The sequence below is a fragment of the Papio anubis genome, chromosome 14 (assembly GCF_008728515.1).
Source record: "Papio anubis isolate 15944 chromosome 14, Panubis1.0, whole genome shotgun sequence".
In the NCBI taxonomy this organism is placed as follows: domain Eukaryota; kingdom Metazoa; phylum Chordata; class Mammalia; order Primates; family Cercopithecidae; genus Papio; species Papio anubis.
This window is the reverse complement of record NC_044989.1, coordinates 42,808,498-42,829,359: the sequence shown is the minus strand read 5'-3', so window position 1 is coordinate 42,829,359 and position 20,862 is coordinate 42,808,498. Positions and strand designations below refer to the sequence as shown.

Sequence of the window (20,862 nt, the reverse complement as noted above, 5' to 3'; positions counted from 1 at the left end):
ACCAGCCTGGCCAACATGGCGAAACCCAATCTCTACTAAAAATACAAAAATTAGCCAGGCATGGTGGTGCACACCTATAATCCCAGCTACTCGGGAGGCTGAGACAGGAGAATTGCTTTAACCCAGGAGGTGGAGATTGCAGTGAGCCACTCAAGCCTGGGCAACAGCGAGACTCCGTCTCAAAAAAAAAAAAAAAAAAGCTTATGGCTTCTGGACTTATTTTCTAGGTCTCTTAATCCATTTTTCCCCGCCAAGAGAAAGGGTCTCCCTTTGTCACCCAGGGTGGAGTGCAGTGGTGTGAACACAGCTCACTGCAGCCTCAATCTCCTGGACTCAAGCAATCCTCCTGCCTCAGTCTCCTGAGTAGCTGGGACCAGAGCTGTGTGCTATCACACACAACTAATCTTTTCTTTTTGTTGTTGTTGAAATGGGATCTTCCTGTGCTGTCCAGGCTGGTATCTAATTGCTGGGTTCATGTAATCATCCTGCCTCAGCCTCCCAAAGTGTTGGGTTTATGTAATTTTTTATTCAACTATGGGCAACAGAGCTAGACTCCATCTCAAAAAAAAAAAAAAAAAAAAAAAAAAATACACTGAAGTCTCCAACTTACTCTTAAATGGTTCAGAAAATAATATATGTATGTTTGCATTATATATAGCATGATAAAGCCAATAGGGCAAAATGTTAACAACTGCTGAATCTGAGTAAACGGCATGAGAGTTCCTTACACACTTGGACACTTTAAGACTGAAAGACGTTATGACCTTTTAGAAGTAAGTACTGAAGGCCGGGCGCGGTGGCTCAAGCCTGTAATCCCAGCACTTTGGGAGGCTGAGACGGGCGGATCACGAGGTCAGGAGATCGAGACCATCCTGGCTAACACGGTGAAACCCCGTCTCTACTTAAAATACAAAAAAATTAGCCGGGCGAGGTGGCGGCGCCTGTAGTCCCAGCTACTCGGGAGGCTGAGGCAGGAGAATGGCACGAACCCGGGAGGCGGAGCTTGCAGTGAGCGGAGATCGCGCCACTGTACTCCAGCCTGGGTGACAGAGCGAGACTCTGTCTCAAAAAAAAAAAAAAAAAAAAAAAGAAGTAAGTACTGAAATATTTACAGATAAAAAGGTAAGGCTTCTTTGATGTGCTTCAAAATAATGGGCTAGCGAGTAGGGGTCTAGATGAATAAAAATTGATCATGTATGGATCACTGTTAATACACAGTGATGGAAACACCAGGCATATTGTATTCTTCTCTGCTTGTACATGATGAAAGTTTTCTGTAATAATAAGTTTGTTTTTTTTTTTAGAGTCTGTAAGCCGGGTGCAGTGGCTCACACCTGTAATCCAGCACTTTGGGAGGCAGAGGTGGGCAGATTACCTGAGGTCGGGAGTTCGAGATCAGCCTGACCAATATGGAGAAACCCCGTCTCTACTAAAACTACAAAATTAGTCAGGCGTGGTGGCGCATGCCTGTACTTCCAGCTACTCAGGAGGCTCAGGCAGGAGAATCGCTTGAACCTGGAAGGTAGAGGTTACGGTAAGCTGAGATCACGTGCCACTGCACTCCAGCCTGGGCAACAAGAGAGAAACTCCATCTCAAAAAATAAAAAAAAAAGAAAAAGAGTCCCTAATGGCCAGGCGCAGTGGCTCTCACAGCACTTTGGGAGTACAAGGCAGGAGGATCACTTGAGAGCCCAGGAGTTGGAGACCAGCCTGGCCAACATGGTAAAACCCCATCTCTACTAAAAATACAAAAATTAGCCAGGCGTGGTGGCATGCACCTGTACTCTCAGCTACCTGGGAGGCTGAGGTATCAGAATTGCTTGAACCAGGGAGGCTGCAGTGAGACAAGATTGTGCCATTGCACTCCAGTCTGGGCAACAGAGCGAGACTCTCTATCTCAAAAAATAAAAAAAGAGTCCATAATCAGAAGTTTTTTAAATGGAAAAACTAAAGTTCAGGAAAATTAAGTGGCATCCACACTCAGGACTCCAGTTTTGAACTCATTCTAATAACACTTTCTCCATTAACCCTCCCTAAAAAACTCCTCATAAAACATGAACTCTTCAGACAACTTTATGTGCTTTCTGCACCTGATGTTTTAGTCAATACGAAAGAAATACAGTAAGATACATCTAACTCCACCATTCCTAGATATATAGTTGCCTTTGAAAGTAAATCCCAGCTACTTGGGAGGCTGAGGCAGGAGAACTGCTTGAACATGGGAGGTGGAAGTTGCAGTGAGCCGAGATCATGCCATTCCATTCCAGCCTGGGCAACAAGAGTGAAACTCTGTCTCTAAATAAATAAATAAATAGATAATAAAATAAAATATTTTTTAAAATTTCATTTATATTCATATACTTTGGATTTAATCATGCTCATAATCTAGGTTCTAAGGTTGTTGCTGGTTGGATGTGGTGCCTCACACCTGTAATCTCAACATTTTGGGAGGCCGAGATGGGAGGATTGCTTGAGGCCAAGAGTTTGAGACCTACCCTGGCAACATAACAAGACCCCATTTCTACCAAAAAATGTTTTTTAATTAGCTAGGCATGGTGGGATGCACCTGTACTCCCAGCTACTCTAAAGGCTGAGGCAGGAAGATCCTTTGTGCCAAGGCTTGAGTCAAGGCTGCTGTGAGCTATGATCCTGCCACTGCACTCCAGCCTGGGCAACAGAGCCAGACCCTGTATCCAAAAAAAAAAAAAAAAAAAGCATAAAGGGGGACAAAAAAAAGCAATTTGGCACCAGCCATGGTGACTCACACCTGTAATCCCAGCACTTTGTGAGGATCCCTTGAGGCTAGGAGCCTGGTGCTTTTAAAGCAATATTTTGTTCTCATTATCAGTAGCAAATGTGAAGCCCTGATATGTTGAATACATAATTTGTAAACGTGACAGAACTCATATCATAATGAACACTTTTTTCTTTTACATGTCAGCAATTAACTGAAATAATGAACACTTTCTATACAGAAACAGAAAAACACTATGAACTACAGGAGAAAATACAGTAAGAATTTAACTTATGAGACAACTAACTTGCCTGGCTAAATCTACAACACAGTGGGGCAACGACCCTCAAGCAAACTCAGAACAAACCTTTGCAAATAGCAGCCTTCCTTATACCCATACCAGAACATTTCAAAAGCTTCAGGGTCCTCAAGACCATAGTGATTATAAATCAAAGCATCAAACTGGCCGGGTACGGTGGCTCACAACTGTAATCCCAGCACTCCCAAGGTGGGCGGATCACTTGAGGTCAGGAGTTCAACACCAGCCTGGCCAACATGGTGAAACCCCGTCTCCACTAAAAATACAAAAATTAGCGGGACTTGGTGGTGCACGCCTATAATACCAGCTACTTGGGAGGATGAGGCAGGAGAATCACTTGAAGCTGGGAAGCAGAGGTTACAATGAGCAGAGATCATGTCATTGCACTCCAGCCTGGGTGACAGAGCCAGACTCCATCTTAAAAAAAAAAAAAAAAATAGAAAAAGAAACAAAGTATCAAACTGCAAAATCCACCTACATAAGTTCCTAGAGTCTCACTACATTTTTGTAGAGAAAAAAAATAGCTTTCAACATAATGTACTTTCTGTCTTGAAATTTAAATCACTTCAGTGTGTTTATTGTTCTTTTGAAAATTCAAACTGGCTAAAATTTTCTTTAAACTTAAGGTCGGGCGTGGTGGCTCATGCCCGTAATCCCAGCACTTTGGGAGGCCAAGGTGGGCAGATCCCCTGAGGTCGGGAGTTCAAGACTAGCCTGACCAACATGGAGAAACCTCACCTCACTAAAAATACAAAATTAGCCAGGCATGGTGGCACATGCCTGTAATCCCAGCTACTAGGGAGGCTAAGGCAGGAGAATCGCCTGAACCCGGGAGGCGGAGGTTGTGGTGAGCCTAGATCACGCCATTGCACTCCAGCCTGGGCAACAAGAGTGAAACTCCGTCTCAAAAAATAATAATAATCATCAAAATAATAGGCCAGGAGTGGTGGCTCATGTCTATAATCCCAGCACTTTGGGAGGCCAAGGCAGGTAGATCACCTGAGATCAGGAATTCGAGACCAGCCTGGCCAACGTGGTGAAACCCTGTCTCTGCTAAAAATACATAAATCAGCCAGTAATCCCAGCTACTTGGGAGGCTGAGGCAGGAAAATCACTTGAACCCGGGAGACAGAGGCTGCAGTAAGCCGAGATAGTGCCACTGCACTCCAGCCTGGGCGATAGAGCGAGACTCCGTCTCAAAATAAATAATAAATAAAATTAATAAATAAAATAATGAAACCTGCACATCCTGCACATGTACCCCTGAACTTAAAAGATGCGGGAAAAAAAAATCTGGCTGGGCATGGTAGCTCACACCAATAATCCCAGAACTTTGGAAAGCCAAGGCAGGAGGATCACTTGAGCCCAAGAGTTCCAGACCAGCCTGAGAAACATAGGGAGACTATCTCTGTAACACGTGTTTTTTTTTTAATTAGCCTGGTGTTGTGGTACACACCTGTGGACCCAGCTACTCTGGAGGCTGAGGTGGGGGTATTGCTTAAGCCTGGGAGGTCGAGGCTGCAGTGAGCCATGATTGTGCCACTGCACTTTCCAGCCTGGGCAACAGAGCAAGACCTAGTTCCCTCGCCAAAAAACCTAAGTATTATTCAGCTATTTTAGCGGAGAGAAAACATCCTCCAGAACAGTGAAGTATAAATTTCCTCCTATCTGTATCCTTACAAAACCACCAGTGGGCCAGGCCCAGCAGTTCATGCATGTAATCCCAGCACTTTGAGAGGCCAAGGTGAGAGATTACTTGAGGCCTAGAGTTCAAGACCAGCCTGGGCAACATAGCAAGACTCCATCTCTATTCAAAAGAAAAATCCACCACTGAAAACAGGAGATGGCAAGACACTGCCCAGATCATTTGCTAAAGCCTGTTTACAAAGGTTTCTATGTCAACATTTTCACCAATTAATAAATGTGATGCAACCTAAAAAACTATATACTAGGCCAGGCCTGATAGCTCACACCTATAATCCCAGCACTTTGCAAGGATGAGGCAGAAGGCTCACTTGAGCCCGTGATTTTGAGGCTGCAGTGAGCCATGATCACACCACTGCACTCCAGCCTGGGTGGCAAAGCAAACTTTGTCTCCAAAAAAAAAAAAAGTTATATACATACACACATACACACATACACACACACACACACACATACAAAATGACACACATATATACACTAAAACCAAACACCAGTGTTTGGTTTCAGTTAGTATCACTTATTTTACTCCCATCAAAACTACAAGGAAGATAAATGGACAAGCAAAAGGCTTCAGGTAAGAAAAAGCATGTCTGCACCTCATTATGAAAAACACAAGACTTAAACATTTTTTTAATCAGAGAAAAACAACTTACTAGCATGCTTATCTGCGAGCATTATAAGCGTGTTGGAAATATCACGTCGTCTATAAAAGCATACTACTTTTGCTTCCACGTTGCCACTTGCAGTCTAAGAGATAAGAAAAATAAAAGTCATTTGTACTGAATATTAGAGTCAAATAATTTATAAAACAAAACAAGATACAGCACAATTATATGATCGTGCTCATTAATACTGGTGCCAACAACAACTGCAGGATAACCACAGAGCTAAAAAATTCAAATAAGGATGAGCAACATTTGTTCTGCTTCCAAGCACAACTGGAATGTCAAACATATAATAATACTGGCATTAACTAAACTAAACTGATTAGACCCTTTAATGATTAAAGCCAGACACAGTTAACACTGATTGGCCGGGCGCGGTGGCTCAAGCCTGTAATCCCAGCACTTTGGGAGGCCGAGATGGGCGGATCACGAGGTCAGGAGATCGAGACCACCCTGGCTAACACGGTGAAACCCCGTCTCTACTAAAAAATACAAAAAAACTAGCCGGGCGAGGTGGCGGGCGCCTGTAGTCCCAGCTACTCGGGAGGCTGAGACAGGAGAATGGCGGGAACCCGGGAGGCGGAGCTTGCAGTGAGCTGAGATCCGGCCACAGCACTCCAGCCTGGGCAACAGAGCGAGACTCCCTCTCAAAAAAAAAAAAAAAAAAAAAAAAAAACACTGATTAGCTTTAAGAAACTAATCCCCCCCACTGCTTCAATTAACTAGCTTTAAAAAAAAAAAAAAGAAAAAGAAACTAATCCCCCCAGTTTTTAAAGCCACAACTGACGGAAATAATTTATTTCAGTCATGTAAACATACCTTGTCCAAACCCATTCCCAGAAAGCACAAGCTAAGTGTAAAATCACCAAGCCCTCCCCTAAGTATCCCACGTTCCATGGACAGTGAAGCTCTGCAGGTGGGAAGCAGCCATAATACCGAATAGACCAGGTGACCTGGAAAGGCATTCTCTAGCCCAAGGAAGTCTACGAATCTCTTAAGAGTCAATATTCTAAAGCAGTACTTAGTTTACCTCCACAACTAAACATATTAAAAACCTTGAGTTATGAACACTGAAACTCTCATTTCTTTTTGGCTAGTCTACAATGCAATCAATATTCAGTTAGGTTCTTCCAAAGTATGATGGCTTCAAAAAAAATTCAGTTATGCTGTCATTTACTGCAGCTGGGGCCCAGGCTCCTGCTCTCCTATTCTCTAGAATTCTGAGAGCTCTCAAGAAGGTCAATCATTCATTACAAAGTTCCCTGTAAAAACACACAGATTATAATAAAATGCTATTGTGATTTCCATTTTCAAATAAATGTGAGAACAAATTTTCAGAAATTTATCTGGTCTTACAGATATACTCAAATAGAAAGAAGAATATATAAGTTCTGCAGTAAATGTGTCAATTTTATGAAGCTCAGCAGCAGTATTTCAGATTAAAAAATAGTCCTGTGGAAACAGTGCCCCTTAAAATTGAAATCATATTAAATTTCTAACCAAAGTGCTTCTATATTTCATAATACTGTGATCAAATACATTCTCCAGAAATAATGATCCAGCAGTCTGCTAAATGAACAGGCCAGGATTTCCATGTAAATAAAATAAAATCTATCAGTGACTTCAAATATAAGCTCTTAGTCATTTCTGTCTTCTTGAGATTTTGTCTTTTTGAGATATGCCGTGAAACTGTTGCTTTGGATTTTCAATGTGATTTTTGTCTCTTCTTGAGACATTAAAAATCCAGGCTGGGCGCGGTGGCTTATGCCTGTAATCCCAACACTTTGGGAGGCCAAGGCAGGGGGATCACGAGGTCAGGAGTTCTAGACCAGCCTGGCCAACATAGTAAAACCCCGTCTCTACTAAAAATACAAAAATTAGCCAGGTGTGGTGGCACACACCTGTAGTCCCAGCTACTCAGGAGGCTGAGGCAGAAGAATTGCTTGAACCTGGGAAGTGGAAGTTGCAGTGAGCCAAGACCACACCATTGCACTCCAGCATGGGTGACAGAGTGACACTCCACCTCAAAAAAATAAAATAAAAAATCCAAATCAACAGTTTCAAGGCATATTTTTTTCTGCCTCACTAGTGAGTTCCTCCAATAGGGATGCTATACAAAGCTAATTAAATTATAATTTAAACTTGCTTAGGGGGCGGGGAGCATAGTTCAAAATAAATAGTCTCTTCTCTTTTTTTTTTTTTTTGAGACGGAGTCTTGCTCTGTCACCCAGGCTGAAGTGCAGTGGCGTGATCTCGGCTCACTGCCAGCTCCGCCTCCCGGGTTCACGCCATTCTCCTGCCTCAGCCTCCTGAGTAGCTAGGAGTATAGGCGCCCGCCACCATGCCCAGCTAATTTTTTGTATTTTTAGTAGAGACGAGGTTTCACCGTGTTAGCCAGGATGGTCTTGATCTCCTGACCTCGTGATCCACTCGCCTCAGCCTCCTAAAGTGCTGGGATTACAGGCGTGAGCCACTGCCCCGGCCATAAATAGTCTCTTCTTGACCATGCACTCACTTGGCTACTAGGTAGCTTATGGCTACCATATTCCTCTTCCCCTCTACAAACACACCCTCTCCAGCACTCTTCTGAAGCATGGTTACTCATGGGTCTACAGCCCAGTGCCAGTCTGCAACTGTTAATGGCATTTAATGAAATAAGTACAAGGTTTGAGACTAAGTGCATTACAGCAATTAAGAGTTCATTTACATACATATATATATATTTTTTTTAGATGGAGTCTCGTTCTGTTGCCAGGCTGGAGTGCAGTGGCGTGATCTCAGCTCACTGCAACTTCCAACTCCCTGGTTCAAGCGATCCTCCTGCCTCAGCCTCCCAAGTAGCCTTTTTTTCCTAGCTTATCAATCAGAACAGAGTAAGTATTTTCAGTTCAGAGGTGGTTTTGTTGTGGTTTTTTTGTTTGTTGAGAGGGAGTTTCGCTCTGTTGCCCAGGCTGCAGTGCAATGGCGCGATCTCAGCTCACTGCAACTTCCGCCTCTTGGGTTCAAGCAATTCTCCTGCCTCAGCCTCCCAAGTAGCTGGGATTACAGGCATGTGCCACCACGCCCAGCTAATTTTGTATTTTTAGTAGAGACAGGGTTTCACCACATTGGCCAGGCTGGTCTCAAACTCCTCTCAGGTGATCCACCCACCTCAGCCTCCAAAAGTCCTGGGATTACAGGCATGAGCCACCGCATCCTGCCTTGTTTTGGTTTTTTTAAGAGATGGGGGGTCTTGTTATGTTGCACAGGCTGGTCTCAAACCCCCAGTCTCAAGCAATCCTCCTGCCTCAGCCTCTTGAGCAGCTGGGACTACAGGCCTGAGCCACCATGCCTGTCTTCAAGTGTTTTTAAATCATTACTTGGATTTTCCCATCATGTTTTAACTTTCCATACCTAGCCAATTTCACCTCTGATCTTCCCAGGGCCTTTATCTAGAATACTCCTTTGGCTTCTCTTGCCATGGTTCCCTCTTCCTCATCCTTTAGGCCTCAACTTCAATGTCCTCTCCTACTCTACCTAAAGGAAATGACCTGTCATTCTCTATGTCAAGGCACTTGCCTTCTTGCAAGTTAACACAATGCATTACTATTACTATTTTCTTTATGCCCGTCAACTTGTCTTTCCGGGTGTCTCCCTCATGAGAATGTAGACCATGTATGGGTAGAGACCATGTCCATCTTGTTCACAGTTCTATCTCTGAGCCTAGCATAGTGACCGGTACATAACAGGTACTCAATAGTATTTGCTTAATGAATTACCTAAAATAAGATATCTTTTTCACATCCCTTCAGAAATAAAGATCCTATGTAAATATTTCAATTAGCCATTCAAACTACCATTTTGTGAAATTACAAAGAATCCCATCTCTCACAACACAGTCATCCCCCAGCCCCAGAGACTCGCTATTACATGGATTCACAATACAGTCATCCCCCAGCCCCAGAGACTCACTATTACATGGATGACTCTGTGCTGACAACAGGTAGGGGGAGGGAGGAGATGAGGATGTACGACGGGGGCATTTTGGAAGTAAATGGCAATGAAATGATAAAGGAGTGTGAAATAATCCATGTTCACCTAGATGTGCAACCCAATCATTTAGCTACTGTGTGCCTCAAGACAACAACGCATGATCTAGGTACCTTAAGGTGTAAGGTTATGTGAGGCTCAAAAGGGTAACAAATGTGAATCCCAGGTTAGGTTTCCAGGGCACCATGCTGTGACATTTCTAAACTTAGCACAGCTGCAATTTGACTTTTACTTGTGGGACTATATGGTTGATGTCTGTCTGCACTAGACCTGTTTATCATCCTTGCATTCTCACTGTCTAAAAGTACCTGGCTGGTAGAAGGTCCTCAAAATTACTTGTAAAATGAATGAACTGAAGCAGTTGGTAAATAATAAAGCTATGTATGTATAAGCATTAACATCAGACATTTCAGAAATTAATTAATTCAACAAGTATTTAGTGAATGCCTTTAACTATGTGCCAACAACTATTCTAAGGCATTCAGAATGCATAACTGGACAAAACAGAGAAGATCACTACAGCTGACACTCTAGGAAGACAGGTAATGAAAACAAACACAGTAAGTATATTTGGAGGTGATAAATGATATGGAAAAAAGAGCAAGGGGTGAGGGGTAGGATGGATACAAATAAATGGTCCTCCTAAGGTGGTTGCAGGGAGAAACAACCAAGAGCCCACTGTACTTTGTGCCAAGTAAGCAAGGCAGAGCTCCCATCTGCTTTCAGCAAAAGTGGAGGTCAGAGAGGGGCAGTGACCGCCAAAGAATACAGGGTCTCATAGGTCAAGATTTCTATTTCAATCTAATTAACTTTCTAATTAAACTGATACAGTAAATAGTTTGGAGTTGCCTCAATTCTTTTTTTTTTTTTTTTGAGACGGAGTCTTGCTCTGTCACCCAGGCTGGACTGCAGTGGCCAGATCTCAGCTCACTGCAAGCTCCGCCTCCCGGGTTCATGCCATTCTCCTGCCTCAGCCTCCCGAGTAGCTGGGACTACAGGCGCCCGCCACCTCGCCCGGCTAGTTTTTTGTAATTTTTAGTAGAGACGGGGTTTCACCATGTTAGCCAGGATGGTCTTGATCTCCTGACCTCGTGATCCGCCCGTCTCGGCCTCCCAAAGTGCTGGAATTACAGGCTTGAGCCACCGCGCCTGGCCGAGTTGCCTCAATTCTTTTTTTTTTTTTTTTTTTTTTTTTTTTTTTTTTTTTTTGAGACGGAGTCTCACGCTGTGTTACCCAGGCTGGAGTGGAGTGGCGCAATCCCGGCTCACTGCAAGCTCCGCCTCCCAGGTTCAGGCCATTCTCCTGCCTCAGCCTCCGAGTAGCTGGGACTACAGGCGCCCGCCACCACGCCCGGCTAGTTTTTTGTATTTTTAGTAGAGACGGGGTTTCACCATGTTAGCCAGGATGGTCTCGATCTCCTGACCTCGTGATCCGCCCGCCTCGGCCTCCCAAAGTGCTGGGATTACAGGCTTGAGCCACCGCGCCCGGCCGTGCCTCAATTCTTATACCTTACATCAAGAACATAAAAGATCAGAATCACATGCCAACAGTTCCCACTCACAGACTGATCTAAACTTGAGGCCATTCTCTTCATTTGGTGGTCTCAAAGACTAAATTTTTTTTTTTTAATGTAAAATCTCTCAGTGCTTTCAGAGACCAAGATGGGGGTCTGCTTGAGGACAGGAGTTCTAGATCAGCCTTGGCAACACAGTGAGACGCCATCTCTACAAAAAATTTAAAAATTAGGCTGGGTGTGGTGGTTCACACCTGTAATCCCAGCACTTTGGGAGGCCAAGGTGGGTGGATCACTTGACGTCAGGAGTTCGAGACCAGCTTGGCCAACATGGTGAAACCCTGTCTTCACTAAAACACAAAAAAATTAGCTGGGCCTGGTGGCGGGCGCCTGTAATCCCAGCTACTTGGGAGGCTGAGGGAGATCACTTGAACCCGGGAGGAGGAGGTTGCAGTAAGCTGGGATCTATGCTACTGCACTCCAGCCTGGGTGACAACTAACACAGGCAAATGCAGTAGCACAGTCATTTTGAGAAAAGGAAGCCGGGCACAGTAGCTCATGCCTGTAACCCAGCACTTTGGGAGGCCAAGGCGGTGGATCACCTGAGGTCGGGAGTTAGAGACCAGCCTGATCAACATGGAGAAATCCCATCTCTGCTAAAAATTAGCCGGACATGGTGGAGTATGCCTGTAAACTCAGGAACTTGAGAGGCTGAGGCAGGAGGATTGCTTTGAGTCCAGGAGTTCAAGGTTACAGCGAGCTATAATCATACCACTGAACTCCAGCCTGGATGACAGAGTCAGACCCTGTCTCCCTGTCTCTGGAATAAAATAAAAATAATGCAAATTCCCTGGGACATTCCCAAAACAAACCAAGGTCTCAAGGCTCTTTAAAGTAGGAACGTCCTAGGTCAGGCTTGCCTTCCCAGGACAAAACTGAACAAGTAACCAGATGGCATTTTGAGGGAAAGGTATTAGCTAGACAGACTCAAAGATTTTAACACTATGAAGTCTCATAAGCCACACAACCCTCAAAGCAGTCTGAAGGAAAACAAAGCATCATTAGAAAATCTATGGTCCATGTAGCTTACGACTGCTTTCTGGTGCCTCCATTATATAAACGCTGGTCAGGCGCAGTGGCTCACACCTGTAATCCCAGCACTTTGGGAGGCTGGGGTGGGTGGATTACCTGAGGTAAGGAGTTCAAGGCAAGCCCAACCAACATAGTAAAACCCTGTCTCTAATAAACACACACGGCCGGGCGCGGTGGCTCAAGCCTGTAATCCCAGCACTTTGGGAGGCCGAGGCGGGTGGATCACGAGGTCAGGAGATCGAGACCATCCTGGCTAACATGGTGAAACCCCGTCTCTACTAAAAATACCAAAAAAAAAAAAAAACTAGCCGGGCGTGGTGGCAGGCGCCTGTAGTCCCAGCTACTCGGAGGCTGAGGCGGGAGAATGGCGTGAACCCGGGAGGTGGAGCTTGCAGTGAGCTGAGATCCGGCCACTGCACTCCAGCCTGGGCGACAGAGCAAGACTCCGTCTCAAAAAAAAAAAAAATAAAAAAAAAAAAAAAATAAACACACACACAAAAAATAGCCAGGTGTGCTAGTGCATGCCTGTAACCCCAGCTACTTGGGAGGCTGAGACAGGAGAATCATTTGAACCTGAGAGGAAGAGGTTGCAGTGAGCTAAGATTGCGCCATTGCACTCCAATCTGGGCTACAAGAGTGAAAACTCCATCTCAAAAAACAAAACAAAATGAAAAAAGGTTCTTCTCCTGCAATCATAAGGCTTCTGTTTTCCTAATCTACGATCACGGACAAACCTTAATGTAAACATTTTAACTGGGCCAAAGGTACAAAGCTACTTTACATTTATTATACCAAAACCATATTCTTTTTTTTGAGACAAAGTCTCTGTTACCCAGGCTGGAACGCAGTGATGCAATCACAGCTCACTGCAGCCTTGACCTCCTGGGCCCAAGCAATCTTCCTCAGCCTCCCAAGTAACTGGGACTACAGGCATGTGCCATCATACCCGGCTATTTTTTTTGGTAGAGATAGGGTTTCCCTGTGTTACTCAGGCAAGTCTTGAACTCCTGGACTCAAAGGATCCTGAGGTCTCAGCTTTCCAAAATGTTGGGATTACAGGTGTGAGCTACCACAGACAATTTAGCCTAGTCTAGAATTTTACAAATTCCCTTCAAAAATTTTTTTTTTTTTTAAGGAGTTTCACTCTTGTTGCCCAGGCTGGAGGGCAATGGTGTGATCTTGGCTTACCACAACCTACACCTCCCAGGTTCAAGCAATTCTCCTGCCTCAGCCTCCCGAGTAGCTGGGATTATAGGCAGGCACCAACACACTAGGCTAATTTTGTATTTTTAGTAGAGATGGGGTTTCTCCAAGTTGGTCAGGCTGGTCTCGAACTCCTGACCTCAGGTGATCCACCCACCTCGGCCTCTCAAAGTGGCTGGGATTACAGGTGTGAGCCACTGCACCTGCCCAGCCAATTCCTTTCAATATTATGTTCCCTAGCTTCCTCTTTCTCAACCTGGAAGAGGAAAATATTAATTCACTAAAAAGGGAAAAATACACATTATGACTCTAAACATAAAAAGGGTCTGAGTTACATAAGTGAACTGCTCTTTCAAGCAATTTGAAAATATCTGCAGACTTTTAAATATTCAGTAACTAAAAAGCAAAAGAATATTCGGAATTCAGAATCCTGCATAACTCTCTAAAATCTCAACTTTCTTTTTTTTTTTTTTTTGGAGACAGTGTTTTGCTCTGTCACCCAGGCTGGAGTGCAATGGGGTGATCTCAGCTTACTGCAACCTCTGCCTCCCAGGTCCAAGCGATTCTCCTGCCTCAGCCTCCTGAGTAGCTGGGATTACAGGTGCATGCCATCATGCCTAGCTAATTTTTTTGTACTTTTTTGGTAGAAACGGGGTTTCACCATGTTGGCCAGGCTGGTCTTGAACTCCTGACCTCAAGTGATCCACCTGCCTTGGCCTCCCAAATTGCTGGGATTACAGGCGTTAGCCACCATGCCCGGCCTAAAATCTCAACTTTCAGAGTCTGGGACTGAAAGTAAAACCATCTCTTATGCCCTTTACCCCATTCATTTTTATTTATTATTATTTTTTTTTTTTTTGAGACGGAATTTCACTCGTTGCCCAGGCTCGAGTGCAATGGTACGATCTTGGCTTACCACAACCTCCGCCTCCTGGGTTCAAGCGATTCTCCTGCCTCAGCCTCCCGAGTGGCTGGGATTATAGGCGTGTGCCACCATGCCCGGCTAATTTTTTTGTATTTTTAGCAGAGACAGGGTTTCTCCATGTTGGTCAGGCTGTTCTCAAACTCCCGACCTCCGGTGATCCTACCACCTCGGCCTCCCAAAGTGCTGAGATTACAGGCATGAGCCACCGTGCCCGGCCCTATTTTTATTTTTTATATTAATTGAAAAAAAAAATAGAGATGGGGTCTCACTGTGTTGCACAGGCTGGTCTCAAACTCCTGGGCTCAAGTTATCCACCCACCAGGCCTCCCAATTTACTGGGATTGCAGGCATGAGCCTCCGCACCAGGCCACCCTTTACCTAATTACCTGCCAAGGGAAAATAAATATTTTTTAAATTAAAATTAAGAACACTCAGTGTATATACCTTGTTGAGTTCTTCTATCCTTCTTATTAGGTATGGGTTGCTGGAGGAATTCTCAAAGTAGACATAATCTGTAATTAAAGGAAGTACAGAACTTAATATTTTCAACAGAAAGTTCAGATTTGTCAATCCAAGACTTTTTATGTTAGGCAATTCACGTTTGAAATTAAGCTCATAATTCATTCACTGGTAAAAGCAAACATAATAATGCAGCCTTAATATATTCTCTCATGTGCCTACTATTCACGGACCTTTATTTTCTTGGCATTTTCATTTCAATTAATGTTTCATCAGTTTCTCCTAGACTTCTGTCCCAATATGTCATTTCTTTAATAATAAACAAAAAAGACACCTCTTATCACTGGGTAGTCAGGGCACACTAAACATGTGTCCTCTGTACTATAACTACTTCCACATCTTTTTCCTCCAATACAATTTGCCCTGGAGGCTGCTTCTCACATAAAACTATTGACCTAAGACACATTCAGAGCATGGAGAAAGGCTTCACAGTCCAACCTACATTTCAATCGCTACTTAAAAAAAAAAAAAAAAAAAAAAAATCAGATGAGCAGAACAGGTAAGAGGAAGAACACTAACAAACTTTTCCACAGCTCTACCTGGGAAGATGAGGAAAAAAGCGGGTCAGGGGGATCAATTATAAGAGGCAAAGTGCCCTGGGGGTGATATCACCATCTTTTTTACCCTTTTACCATATTTAATCCAGATCCATTTAATGTCTTGTGATTAAGAAATTGCTGCAGGCTTTCAACTAAAAAGATAACATTTTTCAAGTGTGGCTTTTCCTCTCATCTGATAGGCTCGCTGGAAACTTCCCACTGTGTGTTTATCTCAAAGGCAGCTGCATTGTTATTGTCTATCTTAGTGGCTCTTTCGCCGCTGTCTTCTGCAAAGTGGCCTCATTTAGCCAGGCCATTCCCACCACCATCCATCAGAAGCTCAGCTAATGAGCGGAGAAGGAAGAGCCAGTCTCTCATACAAACACGCCACTTATCTGAATTATTATTTTACCAGGAAAGAGGGAGGAGGGCGTCGTGAGTAGGGAGAAAGTTTGTTTGACCTTATTTCTCTCTTCCGCAGACTGGGAAGGAGGCAGGCAGCAGAGCAAACGTCCAGGCAGAGCTCAACTCCCCACCTCCGGCTGAGGTTCCCAGGTCCCACGAAGCCCCATTCGTGGGGGGCTGGACCAGAAACGAAAGGAGGGGGGCCGAGGAAGGCGAGGTGCAGGGCCCCGGCCCGCAAACAGGCCTGTCCAGCTGGGCCCCTGGCTGGGCCCCCACCGCCCCCACCCCCACCCCAGGCTCCCACTGAGTGGAGAAGAACCAGGGGAGGGGATGTCCCCTCATCCTCTCCAGCGCCTAGAAGCCACGCGAGAAGGCCACCTTCTCAGGGGGCTCGACGGGCCCCACCACCATGAGGGTTTCGTGGAGGGAGGTGTCTGGTAATTCGTACCCCCAAGTAGAGGCCTGGCCCTAAACACCTGGCGGGGTGCGAGGGTGAAGGTGGCCCCGGCCCCTCGCGAGCCCCCGTAGGGGGAGGGGTGGGGTGGGGGTGGGGAGTCCTGGCCCCTCTGCGGGCCCCGGCGCCCCGGCCCCCTGTGACCTCAACCCCGGCGCCAGTGGCTCCCGGCAGTTGGCGTGCGCTCGCCCCGGCCCCCCGGTCCCGGAGCCCGCTCCCACACGGGCCGGGTCGGGCTGAGCCTGCCTACCTCCGACCCGGTACATGTTGGCCGCCATGTCCGCCCGCCCGCCCGCGGAGCCCGAGCCGAGCCCCGCCCGCCGCCGCCGCCGCCGCCGCCTCCTCAGCCTCAGCCTCGACCGCCGCTGCCGCCGCCGCCTCCGCTGCTGCCTCGCCACGGGGGGGAAGGGAGGGAAGGGAGGGGACAGGGGGAGGGGGAAGTGAAGGGGAGGGGACGCCGAGGGGTGGGGGCTGGTGCCCGCCCCCAGCGCCAGGCTAGCGAAGCCTAGTGGGCCGGGCCGGGGGAGGCCCGGGGAGGCCCGAGCGCTGCGGGACCAGCGGGAATTGGCGGGGAGGGGGAGGGGAAGGAGAGTGGGAGGGAGGGTGGGGGGCCTCGCTGGAAGTGGAGGGCCCTGGAGCCAGGGTCCTGGCCGAGGCAGAGGCCTGCGCTCAAATGCGGACCAGGGGCAGTTAGAGAATTAGAGTGGGGGCTGGGGCTCAGCCTCTCCCCAGCACCTCTTGCCCCACCCAGTGTACCCCATCACCTGTCCACCCCGAGACAGGTCCTCCTTTCCTACCTCTGTCCCTGGGGAACCCCCCTGGGGCTGACCTGGTAGGCGAGCCCCAATCTCAATGCAAACTCTTGGACGCAAATAAGTACAGGCAGCAGGGTGCCTTCCTCGTGGTGAGATCCAAGGGGCCGGCCTGGAGCCTGCAGGCTGTAGGGCCAGGAAGACCCTGGGTGCTTCCCGCCTCGCCAGAGACCCAGCTGGGGACAGAGGTTGAAAAACTCCCTTCCTAGGCTACCCTAACTGCGTCATCGTTCACCCCAAAACTGGGCTGAGCAGAACCAACTCTCCAACACCCAGATGGAGGCCCTGGCTCTAGACAGGCCCTATATATGCAGGGCCTGTTCTGCTGGGACCTTTAGGAGTGGGGGGCTTCCTTTGTCCATGGGGGAACAGGGCCCTACAGTTCACAATCACCACCCCCAAAAAGAGGAGATTCTGTTCAATCAGCTTGATATGGATGGACACTTAGCTGGTTATGTGCCTAAAGCTGCTAAATGATTATTGTCCCAAGCCAATTCTCTAAACCTCTGTTTTCACGGCCTTCCTACTCTCACAGAAACAAAACAAAACAAAAAAACAACAACGTTGAATCTTAGCTGGCTAGCCCCCAAACGAACACAAATAACTTTCTTTAGAGAAGCCAGTCCATTCCAAAGTACTCCCAGACATTGGTGCATAATAAACACGAAGAGGATTTCTTGGTGTGGTGGCTTGTTTGGAATGTCTGGTGATACACAGCTGTGTGCTGTCGACTCTGGGTTTGACGTCTGTGCGGGGCTAAGAGGTGCCCCCAGAAAAGAAGGTTGTGTTTCGGTTGTTTGGTGATAACATTTGTGATGGTCCCTTATCACAGAGTATTGAGATGAAAAAAAAGTTATGCGTAGCTGAGGCAAAATATAAAAATAAAAAAGAAAGCACCATTGAATTACATTGACTCTATGACCTGTTTCCTCGTCTATAAAATGGGAACGCGAATTCCCCCTTCACAGGTGTGGTAAGGATCAGTTGTGATGATATCTGAAAGTGCTTTTTAAACCAGGGAACACAGAGCACTATGCAAATAACAGGTGTCTCTTGCTTTCTTTTTAACCCCAGAAAACCACAGATTCCCAAGGGTTCTCTGCTGTGTGTCAAATTCTGAGCCATGTGTCAAATTCTGACCCAGAGAAGAAAGCAAAAGTGTTCTGTTCTGCACATTGCATAGCTGTCATTCAACATTTACCAGAGATCCCACCAAAAACATTCTGACAAAACTGACATCACTCCATTTCTGAGCTGACACATAAATAGGTTGAATAATTCACCTGGAATCACACAGTAAACTGGCAGCAATATTGGGATTATAAATCAGCCCTTTTCTCTGGCCTAGAATGTTCTGAACCACAGTCTTTCTCCAAGTGCAAAGACCATCTAGAAACCATAAAGTGCATAGAAGTGGATCACAAGCTTTAGGGTGTTTTCCCATTAATTTTTCATAAGCAATTTCTCCTCCTTCAAAATCTTGCCCTGTTTTTGTTAATTCATTGTGTGCCTGTCTCATTTCCCCAGCTTAGTGCTCTTGCCAGGTGTTTCTGATGACTGTGCTAACCACAATAAATGGTGAAAGATGCCAAGAAAACTCCCTACGTCCCCTTAGGAACAGCCTTATCCAGCAGCACCCCATGAAAGACCTCAAAGACTTGAATGGGACTAGCAGGAGGTAATGATGGTGGCAGTACTTGGAACTATTTTTTACTCTAGATTCTCTATGTTAGTCTCTTCCATCTCCAGCTCCTAGACCAATGTCCTCTACATTTCTGAGCTGACATAGTAGATGCTCAGTATCTGAAGAATAAATACCAACGAATCATGGACTCAGAGAATCAGAAGAGCTGAATATAGGACTTTGCCTATGAAACTTTTCTATGTCCTAATTCCAGAGAGGTTCACACATAAAGGAGCTCAGCAAATGTTTGTAGATTGAAAGAAACGTTTCAAGCAAAGAAGGGTGGAAAGCCTGCACCTTTAAAAAAAGCAAAGGCATGTCTCCCTTCTTAGCTACATGGTTTAGACCACAAACTTGTCATCAACCAGCCCTAACATCACTCCTAGTTTGGGAGTTTAACTATAAAGACCTTGAGCAAGTTACTTAACCCCTCTGAGCCTCAAGAGGGATTACAAAATATTACTACTGGTTGATACCTACCTCAAAGGCTTATGGTAAAAAAAAAAAAAAAAAATTTGAGACGGAGTTTCGCTCTCATCGCCCAGGCTGGAGTGCAATGGCACAATTCAACTCACTGCAAGCTCCACCTCCGAGGCTCAAGCAATTCTCCTGCCTCAGCCTCCCAAGCAGCTGGGACTACAGGTGCCCGTCACCATATCTGGCTAGTTTTGGTATTTTTAGTAGAGTCAGGGTTTCACCATATTGGCTAGACTGGTCTGGAACTCCGGACCTCAGGTGAACTGCCTGCTCGGCCGCCCAAAGTGCTGGGATTACAGGCATGAACCACCATGCCCAGCCTGGTAAAATTTAAATATAGAAGGTGTTGGCACTTGTTGAGAGCTTCATATGTGTTAAGTTCCCTTCTCTCTATTCCAGTTATTCTCATCACTAAGGAAGAACTGTCTCTCAGGCCATGCCAGAAATCCCAGGGCAAATCCAGCCCTTACACGGATGAAATTTCCTTGCACAGTTGTTGCAAGTAAAGAACCACATATAAGATAGTTCTTCACCATTTAGTTGAAGAGAAGTGGATGCAGCAAGAAAGCTATAGGTGGCTAGGCATGGTGGCTCATGCCTGTAATCCCAGCACTTTGAGAGGCCAAGGCAGGAGGATCATTTGAGCCTGGACAACATGGCAAGACCCCACCTCTACCAAAAAAAAAAGTTAGCCAGTTGATGCACACCTATGGTCCTGGCTACTCTGGAAAAGGCTGAGGCAGGAAAATCGCTTGAGCCCAGGAGGTCGAGGCTATGAGCCATGTTTGTGCCACTACACTCTAGCATGGGCAATAGAGCAAGACTCTGTCTCAAAAAAATAAAGGCCGGGCGCGGTGGCTCAAGCCTGTAATCCCAGCACTTTGGGAGGCCGAGACGGGCGGATCACGAGGTCAGAAGATCGAGACCATCCTGGCGAACACGGTGAAACCCCGTCTCTAAAAAAATACAAAAACTAGCCGGGCGCAGATGGCGGCTTCAGTCCCGAAGTTACTTTGGGAGGCTGAGGCAGGAGAATGCGAACTGGCGGAGCTTGCAGTGAGCTGAGATCCGCCACTGCACCCAGCCTGGCACAGATGACTGCCTCAAAAAAAAAAAAAAAAAGAAAGAAAGAAAGGAAAAAAAAGAAAGCTTTAGGTGAAGAGGTGAAATGGAGAGTTGGTTTTTGTCTGAACGTAGGGATGGAGTTTTTATATATGCGAAAAAATAAAAAGAGATTGGTGCTGGTTGGCCAGGCTCGGTGGTTCACGCCTGTAATCCCAGCACTTTGGGAGGCCGAGGCAGATCATAAGGTCAGGAGTTCGAGACCAATCTGGTCAACATAGTGAAACCCCATCTCTACGGAAAATGCAAAATCTTAGCCGGGCGTGGTGGCACGCGCCTGTAGTCCCAGATACTCAGGAGGCTGAGGCAGAAGAATCGCTTGAACCTGGGAGGCAGAGATTGCAGTGAGCCAAGATCAAGCTACTGCACTCCAGTCTGGGCAACAGAGCAAGACTTCGTCTCAAAAAAATAAATAAATAGACCGGGCACTGTGACTCACGCCTGTAATCCCAGCACTTTGGGAGGCCGAGGCGGACTGATCACCTGAGGCTGGGAGTTCGAGACCAGCCTGACTAACATGGAGAAACCTTGGCTCTACTAAAAATACAAAATTAGCTGGGTGTAGTGACACATGCCTGTCATCCCAGCTACTAGGGAGGCTGAGGCAGGAGAGATTCTCGCTGAACCTGGGAGGGGTGAGGTTGTGATAAGCTGAGATCGTACAT

General features: G+C 46.2%; 1 protein-coding gene across 10 annotated transcripts in view; it reads right to left on the bottom strand.

The window, feature by feature from the left end:
• The window catches only part of MTA3 (metastasis associated 1 family member 3), a 267,138-nt gene that overhangs the window by 170,710 nt on the left and 75,566 nt on the right, over positions 1-20,862 (bottom strand). For 8 of the 10 annotated variants that reach the window (XR_001894059.2, XM_017947463.2, XM_017947465.3 and 5 more), the window contains exons 1-3: positions 16,353-16,610; positions 14,630-14,697; positions 5,411-5,504 (exon numbers count right to left, since the gene is read on the bottom strand). Coding sequence is in view for 9 of the 10 variants with exons in the window: in XM_017947463.2 (XP_017802952.1) it covers positions 5,411-5,504; positions 14,630-14,697; positions 16,353-16,380 (190 nt within the window). In the remaining variant the exon portion in view is untranslated. Of the gene's footprint in view, positions 1-5,410; positions 5,505-14,629; positions 14,698-15,704; positions 15,899-16,352; positions 16,611-20,862 lie in introns of those variants that run through there. The other 2 variants (XM_017947466.2, XM_017947467.3) reach the window with 2 other exon arrangements.